Source organism: Mesoplodon mirus (genome assembly GCF_964341445.2).
Source record: "Mesoplodon mirus genome assembly, chromosome: 12".
Taxonomy (NCBI): domain Eukaryota; kingdom Metazoa; phylum Chordata; class Mammalia; order Artiodactyla; family Ziphiidae; genus Mesoplodon; species Mesoplodon mirus.
In genome coordinates this window covers 41,437,113-41,458,209 of record NC_138988.1, presented here as the reverse complement: position 1 = coordinate 41,458,209, position 21,097 = coordinate 41,437,113, and the positions used below count along the sequence as shown (strand labels likewise).

Sequence of the window (21,097 nt, the reverse complement as noted above, 5' to 3'; positions counted from 1 at the left end):
AGTAGACACTAAGTACATGGGAAATGAATAAATGAATGATGTTTTTCAACAAATACGCATTGAAACACTACTCAGTGGATATTTATCATTCTGATCACTGTCTTCATGTAGATAAATCAAAGGCCGTACACATAAAAAGGCCACTAAGTGTAACTCCAACCTGTGGGCAGACAATAAGGCCTTAGGCTATGTGAGATGGGCATCTGGAACTGAGAAGTCCTGACAAAAAGCAAGCGCTTGGGAAAAGGTGGACCAGAAGAAATTTGTCCAGAGGCAGATAACAATAAGTAAGCTTACCTGTTTTTGCCTAGGCTCTACGTGGTAGGGGGAAAATCTCTGAGAATCCAAAACCTGCACCTCATGAAAATCTGAGGTTCAATTTTACAATACCCTCAAAATGGGAGACCCCAAAACAGGCCAGGAAACCTCATCTCAGGCCATTGATATCTTAGTGCTCCTGGCTGAAACAAATGCAAAACTCCTCTGGAAGGGAGTGTTCCCACTTCAGGTCACGAAAAAGCTGCTGCAGAGAAAATCATCCCCAATAAAGATGAACTCACATTGAGACTACAAAACACACAAGGAAATGGACCACCATGAGTGACAGCTGGCAGGCCTAACAACTATAGGATTAGAACTCTGAAAGAGTTGATTAAATCATGATTTGATTAAAAGTATTTTTATAAGGAATCAAAATCCTAAAAAAGGAACAAAATATTATTACCAGAACCCACTCAGTGTATACAAAGGTATACTCCACTCTAACAGAATCTGTCTTATTGCCCTAACTCAGCACACTGTCTTAGAGTATGAAAAATCCTAGAAACGCTTCTGGAATATGGCGGCTTTTACTCAGTAGGTGTTTCCCCTGTCTTTTCCTAGGGATACATACTCACCCTCTGAGTCCCCTTGTCTCCTAATTGAAGAGTACTGAAATAATTCTCAGGACTTAACGATTTCCCTTCTTTCTTCAGTACCATATCTGTAGTAGGATTAGGTTTAGGTACAGCTCAAATGTACCACATTTCAAAGTTGTGGTACAAGATTGTACCCTATTTCTTGTTCAGTCGCTACTGGCAAATTTTTAGAATTTTTGTTGAAACTATTTTTCAGTCATTTTACAAGGCAGTGGAGGAGGAAGAGTCCTTGACCCTACTTCACTCTGCCATCTTTACTAGAAAGCCCCACACTAATGTTTTTGAGATTCTATAGGGGTAAGCACTGCTTCAACTTGGGCAGCCCTAGATGTAGCTGTGCTTGTATGCTGACTTCAGAATTTTGTTGGTGGGGTTGGTGTTTACAGTTGGGCGGCAGGGAGATACTGGACACCTCGTTTATGGGGCATTTGCCCCAACTCAGCAGAGCAACTGATTACATTTCACCACACGATGTTGTTGGTGACCCTGGGAGACCAATCTCAGGGGAACGGTGGGTACAGAAACCAGGCCGGAGGGGACTCAGTAGGGAGTAAACAACGTGAAGCAGCTGGACAACTAATGAAGGCTGCCTGGGAAGAGGGACAGTAAGTAGTTAGAGCAATGTGTGAGGGTAAGGGTGGATTTACAGTCTTTATTTAAGAGAGATACCTGAGCCTTTTTTTTTTTTTTTTTTTTTTTTTTTTGCAGTACGTGGGCCTCTCACTGTTTTGGTCTCTCCCGTTGCGGAGCACAGGTTCCGGATGCGCAGGCTCAGTGGCCATGGCTCACAGGCCTAGCCGCTCCATAGCATGTGGGATCTTCCCGGACCGGGGCACGAACCCGTGTCCCGTGCATCGGCAGGTGGACTCTCAACCACTGCGCACCAGGGAAGCCCTACCTGAGCATTTAAAAATTTTGGAGAATCCAATAGAGAAAGAGAGGCTGTAGCTAAAGCAAAACATGGAAACAACTAACGGAGGATAGACAGAATGAGATCCAGAGTGCAGGAGGAGATGCCAGCCTTCAATATAAGAGGAGTAACTCTGTCCGTGGAAGAGGAAGAATGGAGAATTTGAAGCTGGGGACCAGGGAGGTGAGAGAGTTTGAAAACTGTAGAAGGTGAGCTCATCTCCTGAGCATAAATGCAGGTGATGGGAGTGGGCATTTGAAGAGACAGGAAGAGTTTTAAATTGCTCAGAGTAGCCAATGGAAAATGAGAGAAAGTGACAATTTGAGATATTCAGAAGAGTTATGAGGGAAACTAGAAAAATCTCTGGAAGCCAGTTGAGATGGGAGACCATAAATGAGTGATGGATCTTGTCTTCATGGCTAAGTGGTTTTAACCAGCTATTCTCAGAAATACATTCTCAAAGAAAGAATGGCAGGGAGTAGCAGATTAATGGATTGATCTAAGGCTGGTGGTCAAGGTAGCTCAGGGTACTGACCAGAGAATTACTACGTGATAGACTATTAGATCTCAGCTAGACTAGGGGGATGCAACCACAGGAGGGGCTGAGAGGCAGAGGCTGGAGGGCTTGATGAAGAATTACGACAGCCTTGGAGAGAGACCAAAGGGGTAGACGTTGTGATCAGAAGAGTGAGCTATTTTACTGTGAAAGTCCAGTGGTGGATCAATTTAACAAACCTGAAATCTGACCATGAGTGTGGACGATAGTGGAGTGAAACTGAAGGCCAGTGAGGCTGAGTAAATGAGCTGAAAGCCCTGGGCCCTGCATGGGGGTCAACATGGGCAATTAAGTCACCAGGATGATGGAGAAAACTGGGGTGAAGAGAAGCTCCTTATCCAGGTACACTAGTCTTAATAAAAGAAGGGGACAATCAGGAAGACAGTGGTAATGATGAGGTGGAGTAGAGGGTAGTGGCTGGAGACCACAGTAGTCTCTTATATACGTACCTATTAGATCTTATTGGAGTAATGGTCACCAAGTGGCACTGGGGCCAGGGACGTCACCTTCTGATCCCCAAGAGTGAGGCGGGTGAGAGAGAGAAGGAGCATCCTCAAGGGACAACAGATGGTAGGAACATTAGGAGGTGAGGTGAGGTGGGGGCAGAGGAGGCACAGAGGAGAATGGCAATGAGAAATGTGAGAAGGTACCTGACCTGAGGCTCTGACTGAAGATGGTGAGGATGGGGGCACGACGACATCAAGTGGTCTTATGTGTTCCAAAAAGATTGACCCCGGCAGACCACAGGTAGACGGTGGTTAAGAAGATGAGAGAAGTATTAAGATGCTGCCGAACGTATCATTCTCCAGTAAGCAAAGGACTCAAGACTCTCTAGAGACTGGTGTCTCCCTTCCAAGGCTGCGTTAGCCCAAGTTCTTCAAAATATAGACGCTAAGATGGGACGTGGCATAAAAGAAATGTATTAGAGGAAACGTCTCTGAGAGAGATTGCAAAGGGAGGTGGGAGAAGCTGGGAAAGCTGCCAGATCACAATGCAGGTCTGACCACAAGGGAAGGAGAGAAGGAGGAAGTGAGGTTAGGGAGAAGTACCAGTCCATCTCCCAGGAATGGGCCTGTCCCAGTGCCCCTAATACAGCCACTGACTGGGAGCAGCCCGTGGCCGGCATGGCCTCAGCATGGATGCAAGGACGTATTTCAGAGTGAGGAAGTTGGGATCCTCAGTCAGTTATGCTCATTCCCATGGCCGCCACACAACACAGCAATATTTGTATGTCTGAGGCAACATTTCTCGAAATACAGCCTGCAGAGTCCTTGGTCCATAAGTAACTGCATAAGAATTAAAAGGGGATTCCATGATCAAACAATACTGGGAAATGCTGCATACTTTCTCTAGGATCCTAACGCTTATTAGCACTTGAAGAGTTCTGAGAAGCACTGCAATAAAGAAACTTGCTTTATATTTTCAGTCCACCTATTTTTCAAACCTACTTGAGTGAAGTCCACCCCCACTTTTTTTTTTACACCTTTCAGCACAAAGCAGAATAAACCGGACATGAATTCAGAAAGGTTTTTTAAGGATATAGTTAACTATTTTTCTTCCAGCAAGTACATATAAAATCTGTATTTCAGGGTTGGTCATCAATACAATTGTTTTTTGGAAGTATCATTTCCCCCTCGCTGCCCTCCCAGGTAGCCCAGGTATTGAGAGGACTAAGCACTAAGGTGACATTTTAGGCTTACCCAAGATGTGGGAGAAAATGTGGGGGCAGGATGAGACATTCTCAGAATCCCTAAAATGATAACATGTAGGTATAGGCCCCTTCAATCTACTGCTCAGTACCAAACAACAAATCCAGAGGAAAATTGTTTTCTAAGAGTAGGTTTTACACACTTTCCATTAAGAAGTAGTGCTGTTCAGGGAGATCAGCTCGGTGCTTTGTGACCACGTGGAGGGGTGGGATGGGGAGGGTGGGAGGGACAGGCAAGAGGGAGGAGATATGGGGATGTATGTATACGTATAGCTGATTCACTTTGTTACACAGCAGAAACTAACACACCATTGTAAAGCAATTATACTTCAATAAAGATGTTAAAAAAAAAAGTAGTGCTATTTAAAAATTATAATAGCTGCTATGTGGGAATATCATTATCATAGATTTTTTTCCTATACTTACCAAATTTTCTGTAATGTAATATTTGCTAATAAAAATTAGTTAGATAGATAATCTGAGAACACTGATATTTGATGAAGCCATTTTAAGGGACAGATAAATTATTGTAATTCTAAAGTTCTGAATACCCATTTCTCAATAACAAGTTAGACCTCTGAAAATGTCATCACACTAGCATTCAGCATTCTAGCACCCTCCCACCCCTTCGCTCAACTAATTTAATGTTGTATCTACCAATCAGCATCCAGTCAAAAGACAGGAATCATACCAGTAATTTGACCAAAGAGCATTTACTGCAAAGAATTATTAACTAGTCAAAGGGGATTAACTGTCTAAGGGAGTAGGAAGCAGAGGCAGGAAGAGGCCTCTAGACTGAGGCAGGGCACCCGAGAAGGCACACATAGGAGAGACCCTCCCTCCCAGGGCTGCGATTCACACCTGTTACACAGGGTGACTGCAACCCACTGGATGGTCAGGGAGTCTGTCAAGGGGAGGCCCTTGGGGGCTGGTGAGCAGGAAACTGCCTGCAGGGGTACCAGTGAGACCCACAGGAGGGTGGGCACCACTCGGTCTCCACACAGCACTGTCAGGTCATCCCAAGGAGCAAAAACAAACAAACAAACAATAACAAAATTCTGTAACCAGAATGAGAAGCCCCTGCCTCTTCCTGTGATTCTCAGAGTCTTCTACATCAGCTGGCAAAGGATAAATGTTTATAGGGTTCAGCTCAAGGATCACAAAGCAAGGCAAGGAAGGATGGATTAGGAGCTGAAAGGCAATAAATTACTAACAGGTGCACCGCATCCTTTGCTTGTTTTTTTTACTGAGGGCCAATGTAACATGAAGAATATTTCTGCATCTCCTGTAAAATTATTAATAAAGTCATCACCCAGTGTGTTTTCCAACCTCCCTAATATAAGAACTTAGTAACAAGAAAAAATGAGATAATGGAGTATAAATGATTGGGCCTAATCATTTGCTGCTTCATCTTGTCAGAGCTCATCTTGTCAGCACAGCTTTCTCTGACTATCCTACGTAAAATGTGAACCCCCAAACCACCCTGGTCCTTCCTAGTCTCCTTCCCTGCTTTGCTTTTCCCCACAGAACTTCTCTCCTACTACCCTACAATTTACTTACTTATTTTCTTTTTGTCTGTAATGTAAGTCCCATGAAGGTCAGGATGTTTGCCTACTGATGTGTCCCCAACACCTGGAACAGTGCTGGGCACATGCTAGGCACTTTACAAACATTTGTTGAATAAATGAATTGAATAAATGCGTGATCTACATGTATGGGGGAATGAGAGTTATAACATGACAGTTTCCTAGAATCAAACTGGGATTGAACTTGAATAGACATTTTTCCAAAGAAGACATACAGATGGCCAACAGGCACGTGAAAAGCTGCTCAACATCATTAATCATCAGAGAAATGCAAATCAAAACCACAATAAAATTATCATCACCTCACACCTGTCAGAATGGCTATCATCAAAAAGGCCACAAGAAACTAAAGTTGGTGAGGATGTGGAGAAAAGGGAACCCTCCTACACTGTTGGTGGGAATGTAAATTGGTACAACCACTGCGGAAAAGAGTATGGAGGTTCTTCAAAAAACTAAAAATAAAACTTCATATGACCCAGCAATTACACTCCTGGGTAGAACAAAATGAAACCACTAATATGAAAAGATATATGCCCTCCAATGTTCATAGCAGCATTATTTACATTAGCTAAGATGTGGAAGCAACCTAAGTGTCCATAAACAGATGAATGGATAAAGAAGATGTGGTGTGTACACATACGACGGAGTATTAGCCATAAAAATGAATGAAATTTTGCAATTTGAAACAACATGGATAGACCTAGAGAGTATTATGCTTGGTGAAATAAGTCAGAGAAAGACAAATACTATATCTTATTACAAATACTATATCACTTATATGTGGAATCTAAAAAATAAAACAAACTAATGAATATAATAGAAAGGTACTCACGGATGTAGAGAACAAACTAGTGGTTACCAGTGAGGAGAGGAAAGGGGAGAAAGGGCAAGATAGGGGTAAAGGATTAAAAGATACAAACTATTACGTATAAAATAAACAAGCAACAAGGACATATTGTACAGCACAGGGAAATATAGCCATTATAATAACTTTAAATGGAGCGTAATCTATAAAAATACTGAATCACTATGTTATATACCTGAAACTAATATAATATTGTAAATCAACTATACTTTAATTTTTTAAAAAACTGGGATTTAATTATAGTAATAAAGAGGAACTCAGACCCTCAAAGGTAAGGTTTGTGAGCTACATGCCAAAGCCACAGCATGTGGTAAAGTTTCACCAATAATGATGACCCTATTACAGTTCCAGATATTAGAATGGTAAATAAAACTTTCCTCTTGCCTCAACTTCAGACCTTTAAACCATTCCTCCCTACAAATTTAGAATTTCCAAGAATCCCAGTCTTAGAGATCTAATACACAGTACAGTGATTATAGACAACAAAACTGTATTATAAACATTAAAATTGCTAAGAGAATAGACCTTAATTGTTCCCACCACCAGAAAAGTTGATAATTTTGTTAGCTAACACTATCATGGCAATCATATTGCAATATAAATGTATCAAATCAATACGGTACACCTTAAACTTACACAATGTTATTTGTCAATTATATCTCAATTTTAAAAAAAAAGAATCCCATGGTCTGGGTGTGTATAAGCAGAATGCTGGGAATCAAGCCAAAATAAAATAATTCAGAAAGTGAAGGCCATACAAATATCAGGAAGTTAGGGTGATCCTGAATTTACCAAACAGTGCCTTCTTTAGGAAACTTCAAATTTCACATGATTCTGTGACACAGGTGAGGCGCCTGCTTGCTGCCATTTTCCTCCACTAAACCATATAATGCAGTGTGTATGTTCATGGGGTTTTTCAAGTTTCAAAGTTTGACTTGACCCTCAGTCCCCTGCCTGGGACTGACCAGTGAGCTATCAGGCAATAAAGCACCACGAGCCACCATCACTTCCTCTGTCAAAGTTCTGGGGGTACTGGCGTGGCTACAGATAGATAGCCCAGCCGCAGGGGGCTGAGCCCCAGGAGGAAGGAGCAGGGCACGGTGGCCCTCACTCACTCACAGAAGCCATACTGTGGGGCGGTGGGGGAAGACTTGCTGGGAAACATTCACAGCCAGGTTCCCACCAGCACCAACCCCTCCCAACCCCTCCATATGGAGGAACATCATGAGTTTCCCTCTGAGTTAAATTTAATGCTCGATCACATATTTGTCCAGGCCCTTTTAATGTTTATTTTTCCTTTCCCTTAATAGTTTCCTCAGTTCTACTTCTATTTTGGCAGGTCCACACTCTGCACCAACTACCACCGCAAACATATCTTTGGCATTAACAGATGTCGTTTACCCAGCAAAATGAACGCTAAGCCAACATGCAAGACTGGTCCTCAAATTAGGTCCATCACAGGTACAAAGAGTTGATCCAGGAGGAGTTCATACAGATTTTCCAGTTATTTCAAGTTCTTTTTCTCAGTTCATCTTTCTTCCAAACCGCCCCCATCCCCTTCCTCCTCCCCACGCCCTCCTCCCACCACTCCAAATCTGGACTCTCAGCTTCCTTTCTCTCTGGCCTTAAACGTCACCCCACCCCAGCCTCAAACAGGGGTTGAACTTGTTCCCCTCACATTCTCTGCACGTGACTTGATGGAGCCTCTGCATCCTCACCATGGAATTTTCCTGTGCTGGGCCCTCCTTCTAGGAGCAGGGTCAGCTCCTAACATCTTGCCTAACTCCTTGGTTCCCTCACATCTATTTCCCCCAGGCACTGGTACTGAGGCTCCGTCTCTGCACCACCCCCTTCCCAACTGACATCACTCTGTAGCTTCCACTGTCCCCAGAGCGGACCCTACTGGGGCCCCACTCCTCAGCCAAAGCACACAGCGTCTCTCAAAAGGGACAATGAAAACCCAAGCAGTGGTTCTCACTGCAAGTTCCTGAAGCCCCATATGCTAATGCTGATGAAATGCTACATGGGAGCGTCAGGCTCCTGGGCCTGGACGCACAGTCATCGTATGTGACACTTCTCTCCTCTGCTGCTAGCCACCACCTGCTCAGAGTTACACATCAGAGCACTTTCCTACCCCTCCCTATCACTGAGAAGCAGCAGTAACTTAGTTCCCTTATCTAGGGCAGCCAGCAGGACGGCCACAGGGAAATCAAAGGCGGGGTACAGGGTGGGGGTGGAAGCAGCAGGAGAAAACAACTTCCCAGTTTCTCTTTGCAGCTTAAGAAACTCTCTGGGGGGTCTGGGGGAGCTTTCAAGTTGCTTTATTTTGGTTAGTCCCTGAGATGCGTGACCGGTGGAACACAGCCATCAAGGGGATAAACAGTGGTTTCCCTTGCCCCTAAGGGTCAGGGGCCAGCTGTTCCAAAGGAAGCCAGCCTTTCAACTGGCCCAAACGGTTCCCACAGCAACACCGATGGTAGGTCAGGAGGCCATACCCTCCCCGCCTAGGAACTCGGCCAGTGGTAAGTCTTCAATGTATTTAACCAGTTATGTCCATATTGATGCTTAGGGTGGTTTCGCTTTTGCAAACATTTATTTATATCCTTCAAGGGAAGAACTCAGACCTCTCCGCCTGTCACAGGAAGCTGTTACGGAGGGTGAGCAAACTTTCTAAATGCACAGAAATTGCGACTGACACCAATTTTGTGAAACTAAACCCCAGTACTTGGTTCTCTTTAATTGTGTTTTTTCCTACATGGCTTCAGGTAGGCAAGTCTTGTTTCTACCAAGAGAATGAAGTTATATGAAGAAGGGTAATGCTTACTTTTGTCTGCCTGTGGTAGCTCGCATACTACTAAACACCTAAGTGCTTAATGAAGGGATGAATCATAGCAGCTGCTCTCAGGATATAGGGCGTGTTAACGAAATGTTTATTTTCAGTCTTCTGTGTTGTAGACCTGCTCTGGCTAAAATCAGACACCAGAAAAGGGCAAGTACGGCTGCCTGGGCTCTAGCTCTGTGTGCCGTTTCCTCCAGGACCACACTGTATGAAGCTGTATGAAGGGAAAATCATCTTTCATTTCTCCACAGGGCAGCCTGAAGATGGCTAATTACACGTCAGCACCAGAGGATGATTATGATGTCCTCATAGAAGACAATCTGAGTAACAACGAAATAGAACCATGCACCCCATATGAGCCCAAGATTCTCTCAGCCCAGCTGGTGCCTTACCTCTACACCATGGTGTTCATGGCTGGCCTCCTGGACAATATCTTGGTTGTGTTTATCCTGGTAAAATACAAAGGACTCAAGCAAGTGGAAAATATCTATTTCCTCAACTTGGCAATTTCTAACTTGTGTTTCTTGCCCACCCTGCCGTTCTGGGCTCACACGGCCTCACGTGAGGGGGTTCTTGGTGACCCCCTGTGTAAAATTCTTGTGGCACTCTACTCCATAGGCCTGTACAGTGAGGCATTTTTCAACGTCCTTCTGACTGTGCAAAGGTACCAGGAGTTTTTCCGCATGAGAAGGCTCTTCTCAGCCTGCAGGATGGTGGCTGGCAGCATCTTCACAAGTGCTCTGGCGTGGGTCATAGCCATTCTGGTCACTTTGCCTGAACTTGCTTTTTACAAACCTCAGATGGAAAGCCAGAAATACAAGTGCTTCTTTACCAGACCTCACTTCCTACCAGCTGATGAGACATTCTGGAAGCATTTTCTGACCTTAAAGATGAACATTTTGGGATTTCTTTTGCCACTGTTTTTTTTTGTATTTTGCTACGTGCGAATGAGGAAAACACTAAAGTGTGGAGCGAGGAACTGTGACCTTTTCAAGCTTGTTTTCAGCATAATGGTTGTTTTCCTTCTGATGTGGGGACCCTACAATATTGCGCTTTTCCTGTCTGCTTTCAACGAACATTTCTCCCTGCATGGCTGTGAGAGTAGTTACAACCTGAAGAGAAGTGTCCATATCATGAAAATCATCGCCACCACCCACTGCTGCATCAACCCTCTCCTCTACGTGTTTCTCAACAAGGCATTTAGGAAACACCTCTGCCAACTTTGCCATCTGTGCAATGACACTGCACCTCAACCCACTGAGGAACCTGCCCAAGGCACATCAAGGGAAGAATATCACCTTTCCACTTAAATATAAACTAGCTCCTACCAAAGGCGGGATAAATAAACAATAATTTCTCCCTCATTGCATTGTTTTGTGCAATAGTTTTTACACATTTGTACATAAAATAGGCTCCAGGAAGAAAAGGCGGAGGTGAACAAACATTCCCCAAGCGCTGAATTTGTCTCAGGTGCTGTGCTAGGTTCTTGACAAACGTGAGCTCCTCCGTGCCTCACTGACTGCTCATGGTGTAGGTGGAATTAGTCTCATTTCTCTGAGGGAGGAAATTGAGGCTCAGAAATTTGTCTAAGATCACACAGCTAGAGAGTGGCAAGGCTGGGACACAAACCCGGTGCCATTCACTCCAGAACCTATGCTTTGTCCAGCATGCCAAACTTCTAAAATTCAGGCAAGAAGACACATAAAGCAAATATGCACTTTTAAAACCAACTGGACCACATTCCAAATTAGAAGCAACCCATTCACACAAAACTAATTTATCAGGCACATTTTCTTTCAGGTAATTGAAAGAGATGGCTAGCTGGAGGCTCTGGATAAAAAGAGAAAAAGGGACTTGCTCTGTGGAAAGTTCTCTGGGTTTTCTTGGCTATTCGCCACACCCCTCAAAGTCCCCAGATACCCCTAAGGCCCCCAGATACCCCCAACCTCTGAGCCTCCCAAGGTTTCTAGCACTTTCTGCTATTTAACAATAGCAAATGTATGATTCTGTCTAGAAATGTTTAACACAAGGCATGTTTTGTCCTTTTCAGTGTAACTTATACCTCAGGCCTCACTGCCTGTGACTACAAAACATCACAATAAGAGTTTGCCTGGGGCGATCCAGTGCCCATTTTCTGTTACATATCCGAAGGAGAGGTGACAGATGAAATACAGGATGCCTGTGGACCACAATCTCTCACCTCCATCACTGAGGAGGGAGGAGGAGGTGGCACCTGGGGGAGACCCTGTAGGGAGCACAGTCTATACCAGTCACTGGCTCTTCCGTGTCCTCACCGGGTGCTATGGATGAACTGTGTCCCGCAAAACATTCATATGTTGAAGCCCAAGCCCCAGTGAGATGGTATGTGGAAATGGGACCTTTGGGGGGTAATTAGGTTTAGATGAGAGGGAGTCCTCAGGATGGGATTAGTGCCTTATAAGAAGAGACACCAGAAAACTTGCGCACTCTCTGCGCCATGTGAGGACACAGCAAGAAGGCAGCCATCTGCAAGCCAGGAAGAGAGCCTGCACCAGAAACCCCACCATGCCGGCACCTTGATCTTGGATTTCCCAGCCTCGAGTACTGTGAGAAATAAATTTCTGCTATTTAAGCCACCCAGTCTATGGTATTTTGTTGTGACAGCCTTAGCTGAGTAAGACGGGGCTCACCCTGAATGACATTAAATAGCAAATAAAAACACCATGGCAAGTCAAGAGCAAGACTTCAGCTGAAAGTACCCCAGCAGACATGAAAAGAAGAGAAGAAGGGACAGAGATATCTTCTTCACACTCATACTCACCAGATATGAGTAGGTCTGGACTCTCCATTCACTTCTACCACATACGGGACAGAAACCTCAGGCAAAATGACATCGTTTTTGGATGTTTATAGACACAGTGATGAATTCACAGAACAAACCCTTTCAGAATTTTCAGAATGAAAACATGGAGCATATAGAGAATAAACTCTTACAGTGACTGAGAGTGAAATAGTTATTGAAAATCAAAAGTTTGTGATGGCTGATCCAGCTACAATAGCCCACACACATAAGTAGTATATGCAGCAAGGTCTTCTTCCCCTGTCAGAAGAAGAAGACAGTTGTCCTAAAGATAAAAATGATTCATGCTTGCACTATTTACAATAAAAGCAGCCCAAGTGCCTATCAAGTGCAAATCGGATGAATGGATACACACACACAATGGAATAATACTCAGCCATAAAGAAGAATGAAATTCTGACATTTGCAGAAACGTGGATGGTCTACAGAATATTATACTACGTGAAGTAAGTCAGACAGAGAAAGACATACTGTATGATATCACTTATATGTGGAATCGAGAAAATAACACAAATGAATGTACATGCAAAATAGAAAAAGACTCACGGATATAGAAAATAAACTTGTGTGGGTTTCCCTGGTGGCTCAGTGGTCAAGAATCCGCCTGCCAATGCAGGGGACACGGGTTCATTCCCTGGTCTGGGAAGATCCCACACGCTGCAGAGCAACAAAGCCCGTGTGCCACAACTACTGAGCCTGCGCTCTAGAGCCCGCGAGCCACAACTACTGAAGCCTGAGTGCCTAGAGCCCATGCTCTGCGACAAGAGAAGCCACCGCAATGAGAAGCCCGCACACTGCAACGAAGAGTAGCCCCTGCTCGCCAGAACTAGAGAAAGCCCACGCACAGCAACGAAGACCCAGCACGGCCAAAAATAAATAAAATAAATAAATTTATAAAAAATACTGAATCACTATGCTATACACTTGAAACTAATAATATTGCGAACAACAATATTTCAATTTAAAAAATAACACATGCTTTTCCACTTTTCTACAAACTACTGCATTAGAAAACTAACAACCAGTAAAAAGCCAAAAAGAAGGTAGCTAGCATATTTAAGAAAATTTGACAGTGTTTCTGTTTTTGCCTGTAAATTATTTTCTAATGCAAAAAAAATTTTCCTATCAGGTCAAGATAATTCTGACTTGGGACATTTGAGAGAATGACTGAAATCTCATGAGAAATCTCTGATTCATCTCAATTTATGTATTTGTGGGTACAAATGGAACAAATTTTAAAATGGTAAACGTGACTGATTTAGTAAATGAGAAAGCAATAAAACCTGAAATTGAAAAAAAAATACAGGATGCCCAGTTAATTTTGAATTTCAGTTAAGCAACAAATAATCTTGTTCTTTTTATTTTTTACAAATGTGCTGTGGCCACATCAGCCCAAGTTATCCTCCCTCCTAAGAGCTGCTCACCCTTCCCTGGTCTTAGGCTCCCACACCAAGCCTGAATTTCAATAGGACTTTATCCTTTACCAACTGCCTTCACAGATGTATTTGCACCACATAACAGTCCTTCAAAGAAAACTGATTATCATCAGCCTCATTTTACAAGTGTGGAAACTGAGGCTTAAATCTCACAGCTCTCAGGGGTCAGAATCTGGGCTTGACATTTTCTGCTATCAAATCCCACGCTCTTTCCTCTCCTCCACCCAGTACTTCCTGGCTTGTCTACAGAACTTGGTTTATAGAGTGAATTCCTGTATATTATTGCACCAGATTTTTCACAACAGTCCAAAGGACTGGGGGAAGGCAGATCCAAGGATTGCTGCTCCCCTAAGCCACCCATTTACAGACCCTGTGAAAAGCAAAGCTCGCCAAAGAACCATCTCTGGCACATCTAACAGAAGAAAATCTTTGATCTAAATTTCAGACTCTGCATCCTTTGATTTTTCCCTGTGGTGTGGCCTTTAGCTATGAGCGGGGCCATGAGTCACCTCCCTGGAGTCCCCTGCCATGCCTGCTCTGGGGGAAGGTAAGAAAGGGTGTCTCTCTCTTCCTGTGGGACCCAACACAGGCCATCTAGCCTCCCTGTGCCTCAGACAACTGGGAATAAGACACACACACCCCCCACACACAGGGCTGCTGGCCAGGATGAGGGCTTAGTGAGCAGCACACTGACTGGCCCACAGGACGCTGCTCACACACCACTTTTCCTCACACCCTCCACAGATGCTGCCTGCACCCTAATGGGGCTTGAATTTCAGTTCTGATGGGCCTCCTCGTCCCCACGTCAGCCTCCTGCTGCTGCTCCAGGTAAATGACTATGTTGACAAAAGGATCTGGGGACATGTGGCTCAGCCCCAGCTTCTTTGTTTGAAAGTGTGGTGGGGAGGATCAGACCATCTTGCTTATATCACCTATGACAAAATGTGTTTTCCTCTGCCCTCAACCACGTGGTCAGCTCAACAATTTTTTCTTGTTTTTTTTAACATCTTTATTGGAATATAATTGCTTTACAATGGTGTGTTAGTTTCTGCTTTATAACAAAGTGAATCAGCTATACATATACATATATCAGCTCAACAGTCTTGCTATGAGTCTGTGGACAGCCATCCCACCAGAGCCCCTGCCCACACGCTCTTTCAGGCGTCCATCTCTGCAGAACACCTGCCACACACTTCCTGGGGGTGCACCCAGCTTGCTCACCATGGCTCAGGACCGTCCCCAGCTGCCCCGTGCAAACAGACGCTCCTTCCTCGGCAAAGCACACAACCCATGTCCCCAAGCTCACGCCGGTTCCAGCAGATGACTATCTGCATGCATACTCACTGTCTCCACTTTTTTGTTTCTGAAGGACTCCAAGGCAGAGTCTGTGGGATTCATCTCCAAATGGACTAGAGGAGATGCGACGTGGTGATGGATGAGGAGGTGGCCAAGAGAGAGACTCCAGCCAACACAGGTGCTGTTATTCCCCCAGAGAGGTGACACTCATGCCTGTGAGGGAAGGCAAGAAGGAGGAGTTGACTGCCAGTGGGTAGTGGGAGCACTTCCTTAAAAACGAGGCTTAAAGACATTCCAGAGAAAATTGGAAAAACATGACTATAAACAAAATGTCAGATGACATAGACTTACCATTTTCAAGGGTGACAATAAAATTGCGATTATGTGGGAGAATGTCCCTACTCAAGAATTTAGGAGTGAAATGTCATAGTCACAACTCACATTCAAATAATTTAATCACACACATACACACACCAGGTGCATACAAAAGAAGCAAGGAGGAAAACACATCAAAATGTTAACACCTGTCAACTCTACATGGAGGGTATATGAATGTCCACTGAACCCTCTCTGACCCCCACTGCACAAACGGAAATGTTCATAAGACCAAGTTGACGGGCAAAACTGACTATGATTTTATCTGGATAAAAACAAAGAAGAAAGATTGACCCCAAGTACAAATTTTAAAAGTTTCCTCCCTTCTGGTCCCTCATGACTGGGGTCAGACTCAATCTGTAGGAGAGTCGTAGAGAGAACAAGCCCCAACCCCTCATTTTACTTACAAAGCTGAGTGCAGAGAAGGTAAAGGACTTATCCGAGGTCATACAGCCACACAGCAGCAGAGCTGCGACTTTGCTCTAGACGTCCTGCAGCACATGCCACTTCTTTCCCACTCAGGACTGACCTGTAATTATTTCTGGAGACAATGGCGGGCTAAATGATTCCGAATACGCTAAGGCTAACAGCTGAGAAAAAAGTATGCAGACTCAGTCCGTTTCCCAACGACCTAAGTACACACGACGTTCCTCCTGACGTGATGTGATAGGAAGCTCCCAGCACCACAAGGTACTGGCTTTTCCCTCAAAACTAAACGCGCTCTGCTAGGGAAGCTGCCGGCGGGCGTACCTTCCCGCCCTCGTGCAACGCCCCACTCCGCGGAAGCACCGCGCAGGCGCAGACAGCAGCTTGGACTCCTCCGCTGCACCAATAGTCCCGGCACCAGGTCCCGAGCGGCCGGGGAAGTGCGGCAGATGTATCGCTGCGCCGGAGCAGCTCCAGGCCTCACAAGACCTGGTGCGTTGGAAGAAAGAGTCGTCCCCGTTGTACTTCTAGAGCACTTCCAGGAACTGGTCCTGCACTTCCGACAGAGGCAGAGCCCACCTTGCAAGAATGGATGAAAGGAGCCAGCGATGTTCCTACGCCAGGACAAAGCAGCAGCCAAAGGATGGACGCATGCGCAAAGAGTAGCGTTTACTTTTTTTTTAATAGTTGGAAAAAATCAAAAGAAGAATATTTCATGACATGTGAAAATTATATGAAATTCGAACTTCAGTGTCGAATTTCAGAAACTTTATTTTCAATAAAATAAAGTTTTATTGGAACACGACCACACCCATTTATATATGTATTGCCCGTGGTTGCTTTTGCACTACAATGGCTGAGTCCAGTGGTTGTGACAGAGATGGTCTGTGGCACTCTCATGGCTTCCCACTGCTGCTTGGTGCATTGTAAATTACAGGCAGTTATAATTCAATAGCATTTCAAGTGCCAGACTGTGATGTTGTGATACAATAAGACATATACCTCCGGTCTTCAGCCCTGATTGATGGGGTGATAGGAGTGTCCTTTGTTATTCATAATAAACCCTCTTCCTGAGTTTCAGTCAGACATGAGTGTATGCTGATGAGGTGACTCTTGGTGCTTCCCTAGATAGCTTCAGGATGGGAGCTGGTTCCCAGAACCAACCTTGTGATGAGAGGATTGGAACTTTCAGCTCTGCTTCCTGACTTCCAGAGATGGGGGAGTGGCTGGATAATCACCAATGGTCAGTGACTTAGTCAATTGTGTCTATGTTACGAAACTTCCATACAAACCCTAAACTACAGGAATCAGAGAGCTTCTTGGTTAGTGAACACATTCATGTACTGGAAGAGTTGCACACCCCAACTCCACGGGGACAGAAGCTCCTACACTCTAGACCCGTCCAGACCCTTAGCCTATGTACCTCTTCATCCGGCTATTCTTTTTCTATCTTTTATACGATCCTTTAATATAAATAGGTAACAATAACAACAACAAAAACAAGTGTTTCCCTGGGTTCTGTGAGCCATTATAGCAAGTTATCAAACCTGAGGAGGGGGTCGTGGGATTCCCCAGTTTACAGCCAAGTTGGACAAAAGTATAGGTAACCTGGGAACCCACTACTTGTGATCGGTGTCTGAAGAAAGAGGGCAGTCTGTGGGCCTGAGCCCTTAACCTTGTGGGTCTGTGTTAACTCCAAGTGGTTAGTGTCAGAATTGAACTGACTTGCAGGAAACCCAGTTGGTGTCCACAGAGAATTAGAGAATTGTTTGGTGTAGAAAACCCACACATATTTGGTGTCATAAGTGTTGTGAGTAGATAGACATAGAGAACAGACTTGTGGTTGCCAAGGGGGAGAGGAATGGGAGAGGGATGAATTGGGAGTTTGGGATCAGCAGATACAAACTATTATCTATAGAATGGATAAACAACAAGGTCCTACTGTATAGCACAGGGAACTATATTCAGTATCCTGTGACAAACCATAATGGAAAAGAATATGAAAAAGAATATCTATATAACTGAATCACTTTGCTGTACAGCAGAAACTAACACAACATTATAAATCAACTCTACTTCAATATAAAAAATATAAGGTTGTAAGTAGAGAGAACAGTTTATCTTTATACACATAGAGCCAAACCACCTTTTTTTTCATTTTTATTACCAGTGCATATTCATCATATTAAAACAAGCAAAGAAGAGAAAAGTGAATTTTGAATGTCACACTAATAAGACACTATGGATTGTGGATTATTTTGTTATCAAATTAGATGCCAAAGCACTGTATTTATTATGCAATAAAACTATAGTTGTGCTAAAAGAATACAATATGTGTTGACATTTCCAGACTAAGCATTCATTGCACTATTCCAAACTCATGGGGGAAAAATGGTCAGGAAAATTACAAATTTTAAAGGGAAATATCTCATCACAACAGAATTTCTTCAAGGGACTTCCCTGGAGGTCCAGTGGTTAGAACTTGGCACTTTCACTGTCGTGGGCCTGGGTTCAATTTTTGGTGGGGGAACTGAGATCCCACAAGTTGTGCAGCACGGCACACACACACAAAAAATCTTCAAAACAAAAAATGAAATGAAGCTGCAAGCAAAGTAACTTTCTAAATAGCTCATTTGTTAGCCAAGCAAGAAAAGCCATTTAACTATGTTGAGTTAATGAAATCGTTTGATTGCAGCTGTAAACAAATGTGCCCAGAGAAAATTAACTTAAGACTTTAGCCTTTCACTGACAACTCTTGCTTAAAGAGCTGAAAACATTGGGACAATATCAATAGTCAACTAAGAAATAAGACAAATGATTTGGAGTGGCTTTCCTTGGCTTTTGATGAGTAAACAGGTTACAGATGCTGTTAACTATTGTCTATTTGAGGAATCAGTGGTGAGTTTGAAGTGAGTAAAGAATTAGCCTCCAGGAATAGTCCACATGGGATAACTACAGGCAAGAATATTTTCCAGAAAATTGAGGAAACACTAATTCAGTACAATCTGAAGTGGAATCTGCTGAAATGTATTACAATTGACGGTTGTTAAAATCTGTGTTGGGCAGAAAAAAAGCTTAGAGTAGGGACCGCGCAGAATGCAAGCTTTCCTTGAATACTGTAAGGAACTTGAGGTCTGAGGAAGTAAAAGCAGGGACACCAAACACAGCCCCACACTCAATTCAGTGTCAGGGTGAAAGAATGTGGGACCAAAGACCCCCCTCATTGATGCTACAGCCGCCTGACTTGCTTTGGGCCATGAAATGATGGAAATGATATGGCCTCTCCTAGAAGGAAGCTTTGAGAGTTTTTCTGTGTTACCTCCATATATCTTTTATTTCCCCCTCTGTCTACAGGCCAGTGTGCCCCAGGCAGGGGCTGCTGGTTCAGCCTGGGTCTCAGAATAAAGAGATGAAAAACAGAGTCACTGATGACCCATGACAGGTATGAATGTGAGACAGAAACAAATATTTGTTGCGTAAGACATTGACATAACTTAGCATGAGTTAATGGATACAGTGATGTTAGATTTTGAAATTTTTATTTCAGCCAGAAAAGGGGATTTCATGGGCCTTTAATTTCACCTAAGTATCTTATTTATACAAGAAGGTTTATATGGTTCAAATATTATGTTTTATCTTGCTGGTATTATGACTAATATGGCTACACCATCAAATGCTCCCTCAGTAAACTTCTAGTTTACTAGTGAGGCTGGACTACATATCTGGGCCATGATTCAAAGTAGCAAAAAAGGGAGTTTTCATTCTAGGATTATGGGACCGTAATTAACGTCCCGATCTTTCTTTCCTGACAGATTTCAGAGGCTTCTGCAGGCAGCAGAAGAACTGTCTATCTCATTTTTTTTTAACATCTTTATTGGAGTATAACTGCTTTACAGTGTTGTGTTAGTTTCTGCTGTATAACAAAGTGAATCAGCTATACGTATACATATATCCCCATATCCCCTCCTTCTTGCATCCTCTAGGTGGTCACAAAGCACTGAGGTGATCTCCCTGTGCTATGCCTGCCTATCTCATTGATACTGGTCAATGCTGGCCATTCTTGTCTGCTCTCTGCCTTTGAAAGGGAAGATTCACCCTGATTGACACAGGTTTGTCTGTTGAGTCCAATGAGCCATTGGAAATACTAAAAACAGGAAGATGATCCTTTCTCAGGGAAGAGTTACTAATCTAAGGTAGGACCCCAGTGGGCCCTGTTTACTGGTGGGGAGAGTCTGTGCATTAGCAGCTAAAACCCAGCCATTTGGTTCTCTCTTAATTCCCTTCCCTGGCATCAAGATAGTGGGTCAGAAACTCTGGAGAAGAAAACTATGGGGAACACACTTAAAGGACAAAGCATGGACCTTCAAAAAGGCAGAAAAAGGAAGGAGGAGCAGCAGCATGGAACCTGAGGAAACAGAACTTCAAGGAGCACATGTCCACAGGATCAGAGACAGTAAGGGGCTCAGGGAAAAGAGATGTGAACCCTACTAAGCTTGGCCATTTGGGAAGGTGGGGCTGTCCTATTCCAGAACCGCTTCAAGGGAGGGAACAGGTTAGAATCAAACTACAGTGGGGTGAAGAGAGAATGACCCAAACACCCACCTGACTTGCTGAAGTGAAGGCAGCTTTAAAGAGCTTGGCTGAGAAAAGTGGGAATAAACTGGTGACCAGAGGTTAACCGGAGGTTGAGGGCCAATAAGGCCAAGGGATAGATGTACAGTTGTCCCCTGTACCTCGGTATTTGCAGGGATTGGTTCCAGGACACCCTGTGGATGCCAAAATCCGAGGATGCTCAAGTCCCTTATATAAAATGGTGTAGTATTTGCATATAACCTATGCATGTCGTCCCATATATTTTAAATCATCTCTGGACTACTTATAATACCTAATACAATGTAAATTGCAAATTCAAGTTTTGCTGTCTGGAACTTTCTGTGATTTGTTTTCAAATATTTTCAATCCTCAGTTGGTTGAATTCAAGGATGTGTAACCCATGGACATGGAGGGCCCACTGTGTTCCACATTTTCCTATGTCTATATTTGTACATTTACTATACCTGATGCTATTTACTTAAAATAGCAAATACTCATAAATCTTCTTAATACCCAGCTTCTTCCACTAATCCCTGATTCCTACTCTCTATTCCTTCCCCCGCCTTAGAAACACACACACTCATGCACATACACACTCAAACACACACACACACACACACACACACAAACTATATGAGGGACCAACAGGTGCCCTTGAGGAAAAGAGTTGCTTGGCCTGACCTTAGACTCCAGACCATCAGGCACTAAGCCCAAAACTGCCAGAAAGAGTGGGAGTGGGACCGGGAATACA

At 43.8% G+C, this 21,097-nt stretch overlaps 1 protein-coding gene across 1 annotated transcript; it reads left to right on the top strand.

Annotated features, from left to right (window-relative positions):
• The first annotated feature begins 8,849 nt into the window (after positions 1 to 8,849).
• Positions 8,850 to 10,711, top strand: CCRL2 (C-C motif chemokine receptor like 2). The gene is made up of 2 exons (XM_082637120.1): positions 8,850 to 9,064; positions 9,633 to 10,711. The coding sequence occupies exon 2, from the start codon at positions 9,645 to 9,647 to the stop codon at positions 10,689 to 10,691; it is 1,047 nt and encodes a 348-aa protein (XP_082493246.1). The 5' UTR covers positions 8,850 to 9,064; positions 9,633 to 9,644; the 3' UTR covers positions 10,692 to 10,711.
• Positions 10,712 to 21,097: the final 10,386 nt, after the last annotated feature.